At 41.2% G+C, this 16,535-nt stretch overlaps 3 protein-coding genes across 6 annotated transcripts; all 3 read left to right on the forward strand.

Annotated features, from left to right (window-relative positions):
- Positions 1-142: 142 nt before the first annotated feature.
- myo1hb (myosin IHb) lies at positions 143-7,788 on the forward strand. 4 transcript variants are annotated; one of them, XM_028417641.1, is made up of 32 exons: positions 143-194; positions 943-1,104; positions 1,423-1,538; positions 1,630-1,828; positions 1,918-1,998; positions 2,088-2,267; positions 2,344-2,442; positions 2,526-2,639; positions 2,731-2,802; positions 2,877-2,996; positions 3,078-3,145; positions 3,224-3,329; positions 3,414-3,494; positions 3,587-3,678; positions 3,787-3,881; positions 3,997-4,043; positions 4,128-4,208; positions 4,292-4,397; positions 4,472-4,589; positions 4,717-4,830; positions 4,914-4,990; positions 5,067-5,135; positions 5,227-5,311; positions 5,388-5,550; positions 5,625-5,708; positions 5,811-5,904; positions 6,048-6,097; positions 6,173-6,308; positions 6,422-6,492; positions 6,598-6,695; positions 6,778-6,877; positions 6,966-7,788. In XM_028417641.1, the coding sequence occupies exons 2-32, from the start codon at positions 979-981 to the stop codon at positions 6,990-6,992; spliced, it is 3,069 nt and encodes a 1,022-aa protein (XP_028273442.1). In that variant the 5' UTR covers positions 143-194; positions 943-978; the 3' UTR covers positions 6,993-7,788. The 4 variants fall into 4 exon arrangements, 2 of the variants coding, with proteins under 2 accessions (XP_028273442.1, XP_028273441.1); XM_028417640.1 differs by having other exon boundaries at positions 6,042-6,097; positions 6,966-7,785; XR_003671451.1 differs by lacking the exons at positions 6,598-6,695; positions 6,778-6,877; positions 6,966-7,788 and having other exon boundaries at positions 6,042-6,097; positions 6,178-6,308.
- Positions 7,789-7,953: 165 nt separating this feature from the next.
- On the forward strand, positions 7,954-12,765 carry LOC114443528 (sushi domain-containing protein 2-like). The gene is made up of 16 exons (XM_028417643.1): positions 7,954-8,064; positions 8,284-8,482; positions 8,566-8,717; positions 8,783-8,950; positions 9,028-9,202; positions 9,301-9,502; positions 9,975-10,060; positions 10,284-10,552; positions 10,639-10,773; positions 10,844-10,999; positions 11,070-11,318; positions 11,412-11,595; positions 11,825-11,919; positions 11,997-12,182; positions 12,380-12,476; positions 12,580-12,765. Exons 1-16 carry the CDS (start codon positions 8,001-8,003, stop codon positions 12,623-12,625), a joined length of 2,463 nt encoding a protein of 820 aa, XP_028273444.1. The 5' UTR covers positions 7,954-8,000; the 3' UTR covers positions 12,626-12,765.
- An 865-nt stretch (positions 12,766-13,630) lies between these two features.
- Positions 13,631-15,061, forward strand: LOC114443742 (heat shock protein beta-1-like). Its single transcript, XM_028418041.1, has 3 exons — positions 13,631-14,304; positions 14,410-14,473; positions 14,590-15,061. The coding sequence occupies exons 1-3, from the start codon at positions 13,911-13,913 to the stop codon at positions 14,747-14,749; spliced, it is 618 nt and encodes a 205-aa protein (XP_028273842.1). The 5' UTR covers positions 13,631-13,910; the 3' UTR covers positions 14,750-15,061.
- The last annotated feature ends 1,474 nt before the right edge of the window (positions 15,062-16,535 follow it).

Raw genomic sequence — 16,535 nt, forward strand, 5'->3', positions numbered from 1 at the left:
AAACAACTGCAAATTTAGAATGAGATTTGTTTCCTTGGGCTGCTCACTCGCTACATTATTAATGGTTTCCTACTGAAGGAAGTAGAGTCTGTAATCTATCAGTGTTTCCTGTGTTCCCTTCATATAAAGTCAGATGTTCAGTTGAGAAAATGCACTGAGACACACATACACTGATCCAGGATCTACCGGTCACAGTAGGTAACTTTTTGTTTCTTGCAGTAGTTGGACATTTTAATGAGACTTTTTTAAGGACATGCTTCTTTGTGACATTTTGCTGGGAAATTCTGGGTCAGTAGAGCAGCAGCTTGCTTCACTGCAGAACGAGCTGTCGGTGTCAGTTACTCTGACTTGGTGACAGGTCAACTTGGCAGCGATGAAAGCCAAGCAGGTGAAGCACAATGCTGGCTGGCTCTTTCATAGCGCCATAATTAAAGTGCATTGCATTGCTGATTATTTTACCTGGCATGAAGTCAGCTGTGTGTTAAGTAGCAGAACATATCCTGTGTTTATGCATCTCATAATGGACTAGACAGAGTTTGTGACAGCTGACGGTGAAACCTGTGTTGGATATGTTAAAGAAAAAAGCGGGGCATGTAGTGTAGTGGATGAGACTGATGGCTCCCATGAAAACACAGAAACAGATTAGATAGTAGTTGCTGTATTTAGATTTGTCATTGGCACAGAGGATGTAGCCAAGGCCAATGACAGCTCTAACTGGAAGTTACTGATATTGAGACAAACAGGCAGGAAATGTATGTCCACATTCTCATTAATTGTGAGCATGTGTTCTTCTACGGTTGCAACCTCAACAACACAGATAACGTTTGAATGTACAAAGGAAAAACATGGACACAAATCCAAGTGACATCAGGGCCAACAATAACATGTTATCTCCCTGTTGTTTTCTTGTAATGTCACTGATGTGTTCCTGAATGGGCACAGAGCCTGGAGGAGCGGTGTAACCGGATCCTGAGGAACATGGAGGCTTCCCTGACTGCCCGGGATCGCGTGGGCATCCAGGATTTTGTCCTCCTGGACGCCTACACGAGTGAAAGTGCCTTCCTGGACAACCTGAGGAAACGCTTCCATGAGAATCTTATTTATGTGAGTCTTTCCAGTGTGGTATCATTTTCTGTAAGCATCATGTCCTCAACCTTCAACCCGATGATGTCCAAATGCTGCATCGCCTTCTGCTGATTCTGGAACCTCGTGATGCTGAAACAGCAGCACTGGTTCTTTTCATTTGCAGAGTGAGCACTCTTAAGGTCAATGCTGCCCATTGGGTCATGGCGTGATTAACGTAACTTATTACTTTTGATAAGGAACAAAATGATTCATCAGTGGAATGACACATGAACAGCACAATGCTGGAACACCATGAATCAAATGAGCATGAGTTTGTTTCCTTGTCTTTCTCTGTAGACCTACATTGGAACTCTCCTGGTGTCCGTCAACCCTTACAAAGAGTTAGACATCTACAGCAAGAAGCAAATGGATACCTACATGGGGGTTAACTTCTTTGAGCTGCCACCTCATATGTAAGACCTTTGTTTCTTAACTATTTGCTTAGCTTTTGGAACAGCTTTTTTTTTTTAGCTTTTTAACTATACCATATGACTGTACTTTCAGTTATGCGCTGGCGGACAATGTCTTCCGCACCATGCAGGCTGAGTTCAACAATCACTTCATCCTCATCTCAGGGGAGAGCGGAGCTGGAAAGACAGAGGCCTCAAAGAAAATCCTTCTGTTCTATGCTGTCAGCTGTCCAAGTAGCAAACTTCTGAACAATGTCCGGGACAGACTGCTCCTCTCTAACCCAGTGCTTGAAGTCAGTGACAACGACATGTCTGCCAAGGTTTCAGCTTTGTGCAACTATTTTAAAATCAGACACATTGTTGTCTTTTGTGTTTGCTCCAGGCTTTTGGAAATGCCAAAACCTTAAAGAATGACAACTCCAGTCGCTTTGGAAAATACATGGACATCCAGTTTGACCACCAGGTAGATTGAAACATCTTCATTTCTATACAATAAAACACAAGTAAATATCACACACTAAGCAGTAACAAGAGACTACCTTTATCCTTCAGGGTGGTGCGGTCGGTGGTCACATCCTCAGTTACCTCCTGGAGAAGTCCCGTGTGGTCCACCAGAACCACGGCGAGAGAAACTTCCACATCTTCTACCAGCTGGTGGAAGGAGGAGAGGAAGATCTGCTCCGCTGGCTTGGCCTGGAGAGAAACTGCAAGAACTACCGTTACCTGGTGCAGGTCAGATCAAAACAAACACTGGAATTATTTTGCACAAAACAAAGATCTTCACTCAGACTTCTTATTCTTCCTTCAGGGGGAATGTGCCAAAGTAAGCTCTATCAATGATAAAAGTGATTGGAAGACAGTGCGGAAAGCCCTCTCTGTCATAGACTTCAGTGAGAGTGATATTGAGGTAAGGTAGCACATTTATACACTGAAACTGGACAGAAGGTTTACTGATACCTGAATGACTCTCTGTCTCCGGGCTTAATGCAGCACCTGTTTGGAATTATTGCAAGCGTGCTCCACTTGGGAAACATCAAGTTTGCAGCTGATGCTAATGGATATGCCACTCTCCACCACAACCAGGAGATGCAATGGGTGTCAAAGGTGAAATTCAAAAATGATCACAGATAGTATAAAGAGTTGTCAGTGATTTAATGGCACATTTTTTAATGATTTTCTTGTCTTTGCTGTGCAGTTGTTGGGGATTCCTAATCATGTGATGCAACAGGGCTTGACCCACAGGAAGATTGAAGCCAAATCAGAGGAGGTGATTTTTAATGTTAAAAAGTTAAAAGAAGTTTTTTTAAGTTAAACTTTAGATAATTGTTTTTTTTTGCTTAGCTGTTGAGTCCCTTCTCTGTGGATCATGCAGTATATGCCAGAGATGCCCTTGCCAAAGCCATCTATGGCCGCACTTTCAACTGGCTGGTTAACAAGATTAATGAGTCATTAGCAAACAAGGTGAGTGTTTTTATTTTAGGAGGGAAAGAATTGGTTTGCCCTTTGATTGAATGTGAATTTACTTGGTTTATTTTTATGTAGGATTCATCCAGGAAGACAGTGATTGGTCTGCTGGACATCTATGGGTTTGAGGTTTTCCATGTAAACAGGTGTGATCACATTCTTTAGAGAGTAAACATGTGCAGGTGAAGAGTTTGATCCTGACTGCTGCTGTGGTTCATTTTTAGCTTTGAACAGTTCTGCATCAACTACTGCAACGAGAAGCTGCAGCAGCTTTTCATCCAGCTGACACTCAAATCAGAGCAGGAGGAGTACGAGATGGAAGGAATCGAAGTAATAACACCATTCAGCAATCTATCTTGAAGTTATAGTAGAACTAATGCACAGAAATCATCAATGTCATCTCTTTGCACACAGTGGGAACCAGTGCCATATTTCAACAACAAGATAATCTGTGATCTTGTGGAGGAGAAATTCACAGGAATCATCTCTTTATTGGTATGGTCTTGGTATTGGTATAGTCTAACAGAAAGATAACAAATACCTTGCCACAACAAAATGGCTGAGTTCTTGAAGATCTTCTTCTACAGGATGAGGAGTGTTTACGTCCCGGAGATGCCACGGATCTCACCTTCCTAGAAAAGATGGAGGAAACGATCAGAGGTCACCCTCATTTTGTCACGTGAGTCTCACACTTTGGTCAGTTCACCTGATCAAGCAACATAACTGAGCATTCACATCAGCACATCCCATACTCATAAACATCAGAGTAATAACCTCTTTCCTGCAGACATAAACTTGCAGACCAAAAGACAAGGAAAACACTGGACAGAGGAGACTTCCGCCTCCTGCACTATGCTGGAGAGGTTACATACTGTGTTGTTGGTAAGAAATAAAATAGGTTATTTTCCTGTGCTACAATGCAGTGCAACAATACAGAGGGGTGTCATAGCTTAGTGTACTTTATTAAGCAAGAGTGTTTTCTTTGTTTCTTTTTAAGGATTCTTGGACAAAAATAATGATCTCTTGTACCGGAATGGAAAAGAGGTAAACTTCATGTAATTTCTACGGTGTTAAACAGCAAATGCCCTTAATCATGTGGTGAAAACTTGTGAATCATCTGACTCTCAGGTTATGCGACAGTCCAAGAACGCTATCATCAAACACTGTTTTCCTGCAACTGAGCCAGACAGCAAGAGGAGACCTGAAACTGTAAGAAATAATTAAACATATGCTGAGGTTTGAGGACTTGACTGACTTCAGGCTTACATATCTGCCATTTTCTGGTGACTCAGGTGGTGACTCAGTTTAAGAGTAGTCTGGTGGGCTTGACTGAGATCCTAATGTCAAAAGAGCCCTGGTATGTCCGCTGTATTAAACCCAATGAAGCCAAGCAGCCAGGTGAGGATTTTATGTCCCAACATATCTTCTACTGCTTTGACCCCCATCTCTGAGTGTTGTGGCGTCTCCTGCAGGACACTTTGACGACGTGCTGGTGAGACATCAGGTCAAGTACCTGGGGCTCATGGAGCACCTGAGGGTCAGGCGCGCTGGGTTTGCTTACCGCCGCAAATATGAGATCTTCCTCCAGAGGTAGCGTAACACATTTTCACTGCTCTGCGGTCCACCTAAATGCTTATTGAGTTACTCATTTGGCATGCTCTAGCTGTTGTTGTTGCCACATACACATCAGCTGCTGCTGTTCCTATTTTACGCTCAGGTACAAGCCTCTTTGTCCAGACACCTGGCCTAACTGGAAAGGTAGTGCAGCTGAAGGTGTGAAGTGCCTGATCAAACACCTGGGCTATAAAACTGATGAGTATAAGATGGGCAGGTAGGCGAATGTTCTGGGAATGGGGGGTTAGCTCATAAAAACAATATATTTTTTACCTCACTGGTTTTTGCCTCTTTATCAAGGACAAAAATCTTCATTCGCCACCCAAGAACTCTGTTTGAAACAGAAGATGCCTTTCAGGTCTGCAAACATAAGCTAGGTGAGTTATAAAAGATGTGAATTCAACTGTACAGAAAGCCTCCTGACTATTGGGTAATTAAGTGTGCTTCTTGCAGCAACGAGGATCCAGGCTAAGTACAAAGGCTACAAGGTGAAAGGAGACTTCCGGAAGCAGAAAGAGGCTGGTGAGTGATGAAGAAGCAATACAGTACACAACTGTTCTTCACTGTAGCTTTAATACAAAGTTATTTAAATTACACTGTCTTATCAAAATAGCCACTAAGATTGAGAACTGCTGGAGAGGTCTGATGGCCAGGAAGGAGCGTGAGAGGCGCGCATGGGCGGTCAAGGTCATCAAGAAGTATGTTGTAGAAGTATGAAGTATTTTTTTGAATGGCTGTATGAGATTAAGTTAATCAAGACGCATATTACTATAGGTTCATTAAAGGTTTCATGACGAGAAATCAACCAGCCTGCATCGACAACAGCGAGTACCTGGCCTACGTGAGGCAGAACTACCTCACTCGGCTGAGGGAAAACCTTCCCAAGACAGTTCTGGAGAAGGACTGTTGGCTGACCCCGCCTCCCATAATGCAGGAGGTGAGTGATGCCTTTATTGTAACCAACGAGGATGCATGGCATTTGGTAACTGCTGCAAAAAAAACTTTTTGTAGGTTTCCCGGCTCTTGAAGAAGATCTACATTCGCCACATGGTACATAAGTATGTCCGGGAAATCACCCCTCAAAGGAAAGCACAGGTACAGTCTGTCTATCAGATTTTAAACATATACACGGTGTACATAGTTTTCTATGTTTTACCTCTGGAAGGCCACAATTCATGTTTTCAAAATGATTTCCAGCTTCAGCTGAAAGTACAGACAAGCTCCATGTTCAAAGGAAAAAAAGAAAACTACCCCTTCAGTGTGTGTAGACCGTTTGCAGACACCAGGATTGGTGAGACAATACAACACTTTACTTTAAGTTTACTAGCACACAGCATTTGTTACAGCATTTCTCATGGTTTTTGTATGCATAACAGAAATATGCAATCATTAGTTTGATGTCTATTTAATCTCCTTATTTTTTTCAAGCTGCAGAGGACATAAATATCAAAGTGCTTCAAATGATTCGACATGAGTGCATCAAGGTAAATTGACAGCTTTAATGTACCTTTCACCCTCATCTTCATTTCATCCTCTCTGACATTTGTGCTTGTCCACAGTACAGTGTGCCAGTGGTAAAGTATGACAGGAATGGATTTAGGCCCCGTTTCCGGCAGCTCATCTTCACCCAGGAAGCCGCTTACCTGGTGGAAGAAGCTAAGATCAAGCAGCGGATAGATTACATCTCTCTGAAAGGTAACGAGTGAGACAATTAGACAAAGTATCTGTAGGGAGAGCTACACACCCACACACCTGAAACTCAGTGTACACATGGTGTTTGTATGTTTTAAAGTTAACCCTCTTTTTAGGTGTGTCTGTGAGCAACCTGAGCGACAACTTCCTGATCCTTCATGTTACATGTGAGGATATCAAGCAAAAGGTACGGGCTGGTTTTGCATAAAGGATGACTTTATATCATATGAGTATCATCATGAGTGTGGACAAAAATGGCTGCAATCTGTAAACTGACCGGGTTGTCCTTTAGGGGGATCTGGTACTGCAGTGTGACTACCTGTTTGAAGCCTTGACTAAGCTCAGTGTCATTGCTGACAAGCAAAACTGCATCAAAGTGGTCCAGGGCAGGTACAGAATCTTGTTTTTTATGGTTCAATTTTATAATACATACTTAATCAGTTTAATTTGAAATTATTTTTATTATGTGCAGTGTGAGATTTGACATCCAGCCAGGCAGAGAGGGCTTTGTTGACTTTAAAAGCGGTCAAGAGTCGATGGTCTACAGGGCCAAAAATGGACACTTGATGGTGGTGAGTCAGGAATTTAAACACTCTAAATGTGTCGTAATGGGCTTATGAGCAGCTGACAAATCTCATGTATTTATTTATATTTTTGAAGGAATCAACCAGAACCAAGACCAGATGAAGATGATCATGTTGTGGGATAATGGTGCTTCCTCTTAGTCTCAGAGCTACAATATTTCAAATCAACCGCCATGGCCGCTCTGTAATCCTGCTTTGTGACTGTTTCCTACCATTTGTGTATTATGTAAGCATCTTTTCACACAAAATGACACAGGCTATATTATATTATATTATCACTCAACTACTGCCAATTAACACTTAGAAAAACAAACCACAACAGAGCCTATAGCCAGATTATCAGTGACTCTGCCTGTTCATGTTCAAGTATTAAGTCATTTCAGGACATACACTTACTGGATTATAGACACAACACTTGCAATACCTTTCTGTATTATAATCTATGAAGGTTAACAGCAAAGAGAAATAACGTGTGTGAAGCCATGAATGTAACATTTAGAATACCTCAACCATGTTGTTATTTTATATTAAAACACTCTACAGCATAACTCACGCTGCATTTATATTTGTAAAAATATAAAAATAAACTACGTTTCCCCATCATGATTTACAAGCTAACAGCACCCCCTGCTGGCCTTGCAGTTTGTCCTACAAATTGCCTTTAAATGTAAAAAAAAAAGAAGTTTAAGCTGTAGCTTTATCAGTATGCCAATGTTAGCATATCAGTTTAGTAGAAATAGCCCTCTATAACTACCAACAAAGCTCATTTCACACTGTGAGCTTGAGCTTATGTTAACTGCACCATATTGCATAGTTTATATCATCTGTCACTAAACACTAGAGCATATCGAGTGCACGTAAGGTTGTGTCTTTATCACAGAGTGATAAGTAGTGAGAGCCAAGAGGAGTTCCAGCAGCAGACATTCTGTTAAGCAGATACTAAATCTTCCATGCTGATTGAAGTTAAAGTCACTGGTTGATGATTAAACAGATGTTTGAAAATGCAGTAAATGCAGGTCAAAGGTTTACAAAAATGCTGAGTTTATTTACAGCGTAAGAAACTGTAGGAGCAGCAGAGTGCGCAGCAGCAACCTTCTGGTTAGACTCTGCCATGATGGGAAGGCTCACAGTGGTAAAATTTATCCTTCTGGGTTTGTGTATCTGCAAGTCATTAGGTAAGCACCCTGTTTGATTTTATTTCTGTTTTTACGAATTAGTGAATTGATTAATCAATAATTTAGAGATTTTATCTATGTTTTTTTGGAGAGTAATCTTAAAATTCAGACGTAAATTAAACACGTTAAAACATGTGAATTATTAGTTTTAAATTAAAATAGTTTTACATTTGACAAATAAACTGATTTTTATTATCTCTATCGCTTTATTTTGGACAGGACAGACATGTGAAGGAAACTGTGGGAAGAACACAAGCTTGTGTTCATGCCACTCCACATGCAAATCTCTGAAGAGCTGCTGCACAGACTACAAACAGTACTGTGTGGACACGTTTCCATATTCTGGGTCAAACTTCGGTGGGACAGACTTTGTTGTCCTTGAAGCCACGTTCAATAGGAGTTCTGAGATTGTGTGCAGGTAAGATGTTGTTTTATGGCTGATGTGATTAAACTCCATTTGTTTGACTGAAAATAAGCTTTTTTTTGTTTTTGTAACAACAGGTTTAACAGTCAGACAAATACTACAGGGTATGTTGACGACAACAGTCGAGCACATTGTATCTCTCCCCTGTTATATGAAACAGGATGGGTCCCTTTGCACATCTCTTCAGATAATGGCACTACGTTCAGTAGAACTGGAGCCTGGCTTTCAGGTACTGAAACCGCCCTTTTTTGTTTTGTGTTGAAATATCATTAATACGTTTTTTCTTTCTTACAGTGCATACTGGCAAGTTAGATTCCAAGTTTAAGGCGATTCTTGTCAATTCAACCAAATGGCAGTACTACGGCACACCGGGTGTTGGAGGCATGCTGGAGCTGACGTGGAATACTTCTTTAGTCAGAGCAGAGAGGGTCAACATAGAGCTCTGGGGATACATGGAGACAGGTTAGTAAAATGATATTTATACTTTTATGGGTCACTTCTAAGAGAACGCAAAGTTTTATTGAAGTGTTTCTCTGTAGGAGAGCCCTACTCAGAAAACTGGCAGGGGGAGTGGCAGTATTTGTACTCACTTGCAAGGGATCAGCTCAACAATGGCTCCTTCAGCTTTTTGCCCAAACCAGCAGCAAATGGCTTCAACAAATGGGAACTCGGTGCTGTGCGTGTCAGTCCCAGCAACTATGCTGATGGCATGTGGTATGTACAAACATGTCCTACTAATGACTGTGAAAAGTGAGTGAAATACAAAATGTATAGAAACGGAATTAACTGGATTAAGTGTGTGTTTTATTTAGGAATGTCCAGGCTGTGTGGACTGAGGATCATGCTCTGGCCTGGCATCTGGATGAAAGCTTTAGGCAGAACTCCACAGTTTGGGCCGTGGACAAATGTTTAGCATGGGATCAGCTAGAAAACCAGCTGCCCAACTTCCTCAGTGAGATCATCGACTGTCCCTGCACTTTGGCTCAGGCAAGAGCTGACACAGGGAGGTTCCATGTAAGTGAGGAGTCGAGAAAACACATGGTTATAAAATGGTTATAAAAACACATGGAAAATATATATGTACTGATTAAAAATACTTATTAGATGAAATACGTCACCTTACTAACCTTGATAACAGAACCCAGACATATCAGTAACAGGCCTGGGAGGGACACGTTGGCAAGCCTGTACAGTGGTACACACCTTATTCTATCACTTTATTGGTTAACAACAGAAGAAATGGAAAATGATCTGTCATGGAGAGAAATACATGTCAAATAACCTGGATCAATAGTTCATCAAAAGGATTGGAATTTCATTTTTATACACCTGATAACTTATATATAAAGTAATTATGTGATATAAGAGTAAACCGCTGTCAAGCTGTGGACACCACAAACTGGTACATCTACAACACAACACAACTGCTGCACATTTGGTGTCTGATCTCAGATACTGCACCTCTCTGTCTCTGTGTCTGTCTTAGACTGACTATGGCTGTGATATAGAGAAAGGGAGTGTGTGTACCTACCACCCTGGGAGTGTTCACTGTGTAAGAGCCATACAGGCCAGGTGAGTTCTTCTTATTTTGGCTGACAGCCATGTTCACATCTCAAGTAAAGCATATTTATTTACAGAGAATGACAGTTTATACCATCCATATTCTGGATGTATTAACAAATGTCTGTAACCATTTGTAATAAAGTGTAAATACAACCATTTAGCCCATGCAATGAAAACATCAGCGTAAAACTGAAGCATTTGACTTATTTTACTGTTTTAACTTTATAACCAGCCCTGAATATGCAGCGGGACAGCAGTGTTGCTATGACAACACCGGTGCTCAGGTCCTGACAGCGGATTCGATCGGTGGCAGCACTCCAGACCGAGCACACGACTGGGGCTCACCTCCCTACAAGAGACCTCCTCGAATCCCTGGACAGTCTCACTGGGTCTATGACGTCCTCAGCTTCTACTACTGCTGCCTCTGGTCTGATAACTGCCAGTATTACTTCAAACACCGGCCCTCTAGTGCCTGCAGGCGTTACAAGCCACCTAGCTCAGGTAATCTGAGCACAGTATTAGGACAGTACAGTGTGATTTTTTTATATGATTAAGTATAAAATCTGTGTTTTTTTGTTGTATGCCAGCTGTGGTGTTTGGAGATCCCCACTTCATTACATTTGATGGTGTCAGCTACTCCTTCAATGGCAAAGGGGAGTACACTTTGGTGACCTCAAAGATCAAATCGCTGACAATCCAAGGCAGAACAGAGCCTGTGAATGGTGAGATGCTCAGATTAACAATGATCATTAATCTAACAAGAAAGAAAGAACACAAATCTCTTTCTTATAGAAACCATAAAAGCAACACAGATAACATCTGTAGCCATGAAAGAAGAACTCTCTGATGTGATCGAGGTGCGGTTGGACAGCGGCCATGTCAGCCTTGAAGTGCTGCACAATCAGAAATCTCTTTCCTTTACAGAGCAGAGCTGGATGGACCTACACGGTGAGGCACCGATTCGTCTTACTGTCCATGAAGGAGTCATTGTTTTACAACTGCTCCAAATCTCCTGTAGGTGTGTTTCTGTTTTCTCCTTCTCCTACAAATGTGACTGTGATGTTCTCCTCTGGAGCCGGGGTGGAAGTGCGGCTGAGGGAGGGAACCATGACAACCACTGTGCTCCTGCCAGAGGAGTTTAAGGACTCCACTCTGGGGCTGTTTGGAATGATGAATGGTGATGCCAAGGATGACCTCACCCTCAGCAACGGTCAGCTTGTGCGGAACCCCAACAACGTGGAGGAGGTGTTTAGCTTCGGGGCAAGCTGTAAGATATTGTTGAACCTTGGACTATGGAATTGCATCATGAACATATGCATATGCTCAAAGCCATTGATTTTTTCGTTGTTTTGTCCTGCAGGGGCTGTATCCAACAACTCTGCCTTATTCACCTATGACACGGAATACCTCTTGCAAACATATCTCTATGCTCCCAGACATGATCACTCTTACATTCCAGTGTTTACTGTCCCCGAGAATCCAAATGATCCACTGTACAATCAGACAGCTGAGATTTGCTCTGGAGAGGGCTCTCAGTTCTGTAGGTATGAGACAATATTTATAGTTATATAAGATTTCTTTTGTATAAGAACATTGCAAATAGAAACACATTAGCATCAACAAAAGTTCTGATGCCTGTAAAACAGTTGTTGGCTATTGGTGAAAGAGTGGTGCTAGTAATGTAGCATGCTGTGAAGCCATGATTGTCTGCTCATGTTTCAGTTTCAATCATCACTCATCTCATTATTTTCTGATCCCTCCCTCGTCCTGTAGGTATGATATCCTGGTAGGTCGTAGTACAAGGATGGGAAATGCTACTAAAGAGTCCTTCGTGAGTCATGCTTCTCTTGTGGAAGATCTTAAACCAGGTAAAAAGAAATGAAACATTTCCAGTCATACTTTTGTACAGCTTGGTATTACATTTTGTTTTTCCCATACTGTGCAGTGCTATCATGTGGGTGGCTTGCACCACCAAGTAACGGGGAAAAGGAGGGTACCAATTACTTACAAGGTGCGAAGGTGAAGTTTTCCTGCAATGAGGGCTACACACTGCAAGGATCGGAAGTGCGAATATGCCAGAACAATGGTCTGTGGTCCGGAGAAGCCCCCAGCTGCCGGAGTCCGGGAATTGGTGGGTCCAAAACTAAGAAAGTGATTTCCCTGAGGCACTAAAATGAAATAAATTGAGCCAAACACATTTAGTGTTGAGATGTGTTTTTGTGGAGCCTCTTGTTTAAATGTATCCTATTATATATATATATATATATATATATATATATATATATATATATATATGTGTGTGTGTGTGTGTGTGTGTGTGTATTTCAGATAATCTCACAGGAATAATAGCCGGTTCAGTCATTGGAGCTTTGGCACTGATTGTAATTATAACAACAATCGTGCTCCTTGCCAAGAAACAGAAAAGGTACAGTACAAGAATCTTGCATGAAAGATCAATTCATTCAGATCAAGCTGACGTTTCAACACATTTCAGTTTAACTGACATTTATTTTTTTTATTTCTTTTAGAAAAAAGACACATTCTCAAGAAGTGAGGATTAGTGAAGCCTTCTAACCATGACCAAATATGACAGATAATGACACATGTGCTAAAACACAGAGGTAAACAGGCACGCCTCTGTAAAAAAATCAACCATACATGATATTTAATGATGTATTGTACTTTTGAATGCATGTTTCAGTTGTGTTGCACTTTTTTAGTTTGTGAGTTTTGTTCAATAACCTACAAAGTGCTGCTGTAAATACTAAATGATGTTTAGCTGTCCTTTAACATTATTGAAAACATACTGTACTGTGTATACTGATGAATATTGCATCTGATTTTTTTGCAATAAAGTGTAACTTCCTGTGCTACCCCTGTTTATATTGATGCTTATTACAGCTTATATTACACACTGAGGTGTAACAGCACATTGTTGTGATCTAATTACAACACATACACAACATTAATCTGATTTAACTTTAAACTTTAAACTTTAAACTCCAGTTAATGTGTGAAAGCCTCAAAATGTTCTGTGACCACAAGGTGAAAGTTTCAGGAAATAACTCTTAAATATGCCAAATGTTTGAAGTAATCATGCAGCATAAACACAATTATTTATTAGTGTCATAAATCGGCCTTGGATAGACACTGATGTAAAAGCTTCAGGTATTAGGTCATTGATTATCTACTATGACATATTGGATTTCATGTAGCTGCAGCAGCCGATGCTAAATTCCTCACCTCCTTTTCTACTGTGTCAGTCTTTCTGCCCTGCTTGTAAACATGTCTTTAACTTCAGTGATTGTCCTACACATGATTATGTTTATTTGGTCTTCAATCTTGAGTTTAAAAAAACGCAGGAGCAACACTGTTGTTTACTGTGTGATTGTGAAGAGTACGAGCTGTTCCCTCACTATAACACAAGGCTGTGATTTCCATGGACAAAGAGCACCAGTATGTGACAAGACTGCTGAGGCCGCTGCTGAATACACTGTCTGCTCGCTGCTCCCAGAGTCATTCACCAACAACTTGCCACCGACACTCAAGAGATATAAATACAGATAATTAGCATTATCCTCTCCATGTCCCAGGGCAACACAGGAGTAACGCCCCAGCACATCACATATCAAGTCATTCTTATTCCTGAGCTCACACTTGCTGTTGTGTTGAAAGGAATCAGCTGGGTATATAAAGTGTGTGAGTGAAGCATTAATGCCAGAGCAGCCTTCTCTTTCTCCAGCGTTTGATAAAATACAGCTGCTCCATTGTTCTGTGTCCAGTCTAGACTTCAGGGTGGAGCTGCAGGCTTTGCTCTTTCGACATCCTTTCCCTTCATTCTGAGCTTATTTTCTAGGATATGGGAGACCAAAATAAAATATTATGCCGTCCCATTTTCCGCCGAGATGTGAGCTGGGATCCTTTCCCAAACTGGACCCAGCCGAGCCGGATCTTTGCACAGGATTTTGGCCTCCCTCCTTTCCTGGAGCCCAGTGATCTGGACTGGCTAGACTGGGCGAAGAGGAGACTGGCATCTTTCTCCTGGCCGGACTTCACACAGACTCCTCTTCTGCCTCCATTCACCAGTCAGCAGCACCCTGCAGCATTGGACCAAAAGGGTCTAAGACACCTGACAAGTGGAGTGTCTGAGATCCGAACCGGGCAGGACAGCTGGAAGATCAACCTGGACGTCAATCACTTCCTGCCTGAGGAGATCACGATCACAACTAAAGAGGGTTACCTGCAAATATCAGGTAGTGGATGTTTCACCTGATAAAAGCTAAGTAAAATCTGTCATGTTGAATATTTTGTTGTTACTGTGTCAAATGTTTGTTGTTACGTCTGTTTTATATTTTAAGGAAATCATGAAGAAAGGCAGGATGAACATGGATCGGTCTCAAGGTGCTTCACTAGAAAATACAAGTAGGTTTTTTGTGATAACTTGGAAAGATGTAATGTACCAATATTGCCATTTTTAGACATAAAATAAACTCTGACAATACAAATCTGATAACCTTCTCTTTTTCTATTTCTTCAAGGTTGCCACAGGGTGTAGACTTGCAGCACATCAGTTCATCATTGTCCGGTGACGGAGTCCTCTCCGTGGAGGCGCCTGTCCCTGGGACGTCCCTTAGCAACCCGGGCAATGAAATTGTCATACCTGTTCAGATCAGAGAGGAGCAGGACGGTGAAAAGTAAACGTTTGTAGAAACATTGACTTAAAGAAAATCTAAGCTACAGTGCTGCACCTTAATAGAGACGATGATTTAATAACAACTTTATTTCCCACCTGAAGAGCTGTTTGATACTATAATTCATCATTACTCAGTACAACACTCTTTTTGTTGAAACATTCTGCTTTTATGCACAGAAACACTTTTAAACTGCAGATAAGTTCTCCTTGTTTGTACTGAAGCTGTGATGTCTAGGCAGTGTAATGAAGCTGCTGTCATATAATAAATGTATTAAACAGTGTGCTCTATAATAATAATAATAAAAAACACAATGTAATGTGCTGTGTTTGTGTCTTTTAGTGCACACATTTTACTGAAGATTATATGAGCAAGAAGGTCCACAAGAGGGCACTGAAGTCCCGTTTAGACTAACATTTAGATTTTATTTCCCTTTTTTGAGACAATTTCTGTTCTATTTCTACACCAATGTTCTCAGTTTTGAGGTATTTGTACTTTATATCTCATGTCTACTTTAGATGTGTATTGTTGGTAGAGTAGAGTATGTCTCACTAGCCACATAGTTTCATTTTAATAAATGTTTAAATGATCAAATATCTCAGACAAAAACAGAAAAATCTCTCTCTGTAAATAAAATACAATGACTGGGGTAAGAAAGGTCATGCTGACTGAAGCCACATCACTCCAAAAGTCAACAGTGACATCTAGTGCTGCCAAAGAACATTACACAACAAATAATTGTTAAAGGTAGGAGATTTCATTCTGATGCACTTTTTGTTAAATTAGTGTAACTTCTCTTTACAATCCAATAGCAACCAATTAGTTCGGCAGTTTCACATTGAAACAAAGAATATTAATCATCTGTGGAAGCTATAAAACGCTAAAAACATCAGCCAATCCTCCGGGTAGACCCTGTGCAGATGGTTGTCACTCTCTTCCTGCTCTGTGTGCACCAGAGCGGTACGTGCATGATGGCCGAAGTCACAGACCGCAGCTCGTCTTCAGGTAATGTGCGGCCATGTGATTGGAGGTGTGGCTTCGGGGTGAGCTCGCAGAGAAAGGGGCATGTGTTTACTTTTAAAATCTGGCTGACTCACTGAGTTTTCAAAATCTCCTACCCTACCTTCAAAAAGAAACAAAGTATATAATACAGAGGATTTTCTTTGAAATGTATGTATATGATTCTATATGCCTCCCAGTCATTCATCCATCCATCCATCTTCTGAACCCGCTTTGTCCTACAGGGTCACAGGGCCTCACAGCCAACAACAGGCAATACTTAGGAGTACTATACGTTTATTGACTGGTCCATTTAAGCTTAAAAGTGAGCAATGCACACATGAAACTGGCCTGAGTAGCTGCACTCTTTCTATATTGATGATCTTTATTTATATCAGTTCTACAGCCAAGTGCGCTCTGATTGGTCAGCTCCAAAGACCTGAACGGGCACCACCCACCTGAGAAGGCTTCTCATTGGATGGAAATGAAGTACCCCCTATTAGTGCAGGATGACTCATCAACACTCAATGTGCTTTTTGGGACTTTTACAGTAGATGGTTTATTATGGATTATTTTGGCATCACGTGATTTGAGATGATTGAAAGAGGTTAGTTAGTGTATGGTTGCCATGGTGATTGGTCAATAGCTATGCTAGTAGCATTGCCTAGTCTCTATATGGTCATGGAGGTAATATTAGCCAGCAGCATGTAGCAGCAGTATGTGTGTTGAATTCAGCACCACAGTGGGAGACATTGATGCGTTTCTCTCTGCCGCTCTCTAGCAGCTACATGGTG

This window comes from Parambassis ranga, chromosome 12, assembly GCF_900634625.1.
Source record: "Parambassis ranga chromosome 12, fParRan2.1, whole genome shotgun sequence".
NCBI classification, from domain to species: Eukaryota; Metazoa; Chordata; class Actinopteri; family Ambassidae; genus Parambassis; species Parambassis ranga.

What these genes read in the sequence shown, in the direction of transcription:
- myo1hb (XM_028417640.1), top strand. Translation starts at nt 979, where the DNA reads ATGGAGGCTTCCCTGACTGCCCGGGATCGCGTGGGCATCCAGGATTTT. An exon ending in TGTACCGGAATGGAAAAGAG is followed by an intron (nt 4,044 to 4,127) that starts GTAAACTTCATG and finishes TCTGACTCTCAG; the next exon opens with GTTATGCGACAGTCCAAGAA. An exon ending in CCGGAAGCAGAAAGAGGCTG is followed by an intron (nt 5,136 to 5,226) that starts GTGAGTGATGAA and finishes TTATCAAAATAG; the next exon opens with CCACTAAGATTGAGAACTGC.
- LOC114443528 (XM_028417643.1), top strand. Translation starts at nt 8,001, where the DNA reads ATGATGGGAAGGCTCACAGTGGTAAAATTTATCCTTCTGGGTTTGTGT. An exon ending in CTGACACAGGGAGGTTCCAT is followed by an intron (nt 9,503 to 9,974) that starts GTAAGTGAGGAG and finishes TGTCTGTCTTAG; the next exon opens with ACTGACTATGGCTGTGATAT. An exon ending in CTTGCCAAGAAACAGAAAAG is followed by an intron (nt 12,477 to 12,579) that starts GTACAGTACAAG and finishes TATTTCTTTTAG; the next exon opens with AAAAAAGACACATTCTCAAG.
- LOC114443742 (XM_028418041.1), top strand. Translation starts at nt 13,911, where the DNA reads ATGGGAGACCAAAATAAAATATTATGCCGTCCCATTTTCCGCCGAGAT. An exon ending in GGGTTACCTGCAAATATCAG is followed by an intron (nt 14,305 to 14,409) that starts GTAGTGGATGTT and finishes TTATATTTTAAG; the next exon opens with GAAATCATGAAGAAAGGCAG. An exon ending in TGCTTCACTAGAAAATACAA is followed by an intron (nt 14,474 to 14,589) that starts GTAGGTTTTTTG and finishes TATTTCTTCAAG; the next exon opens with GTTGCCACAGGGTGTAGACT.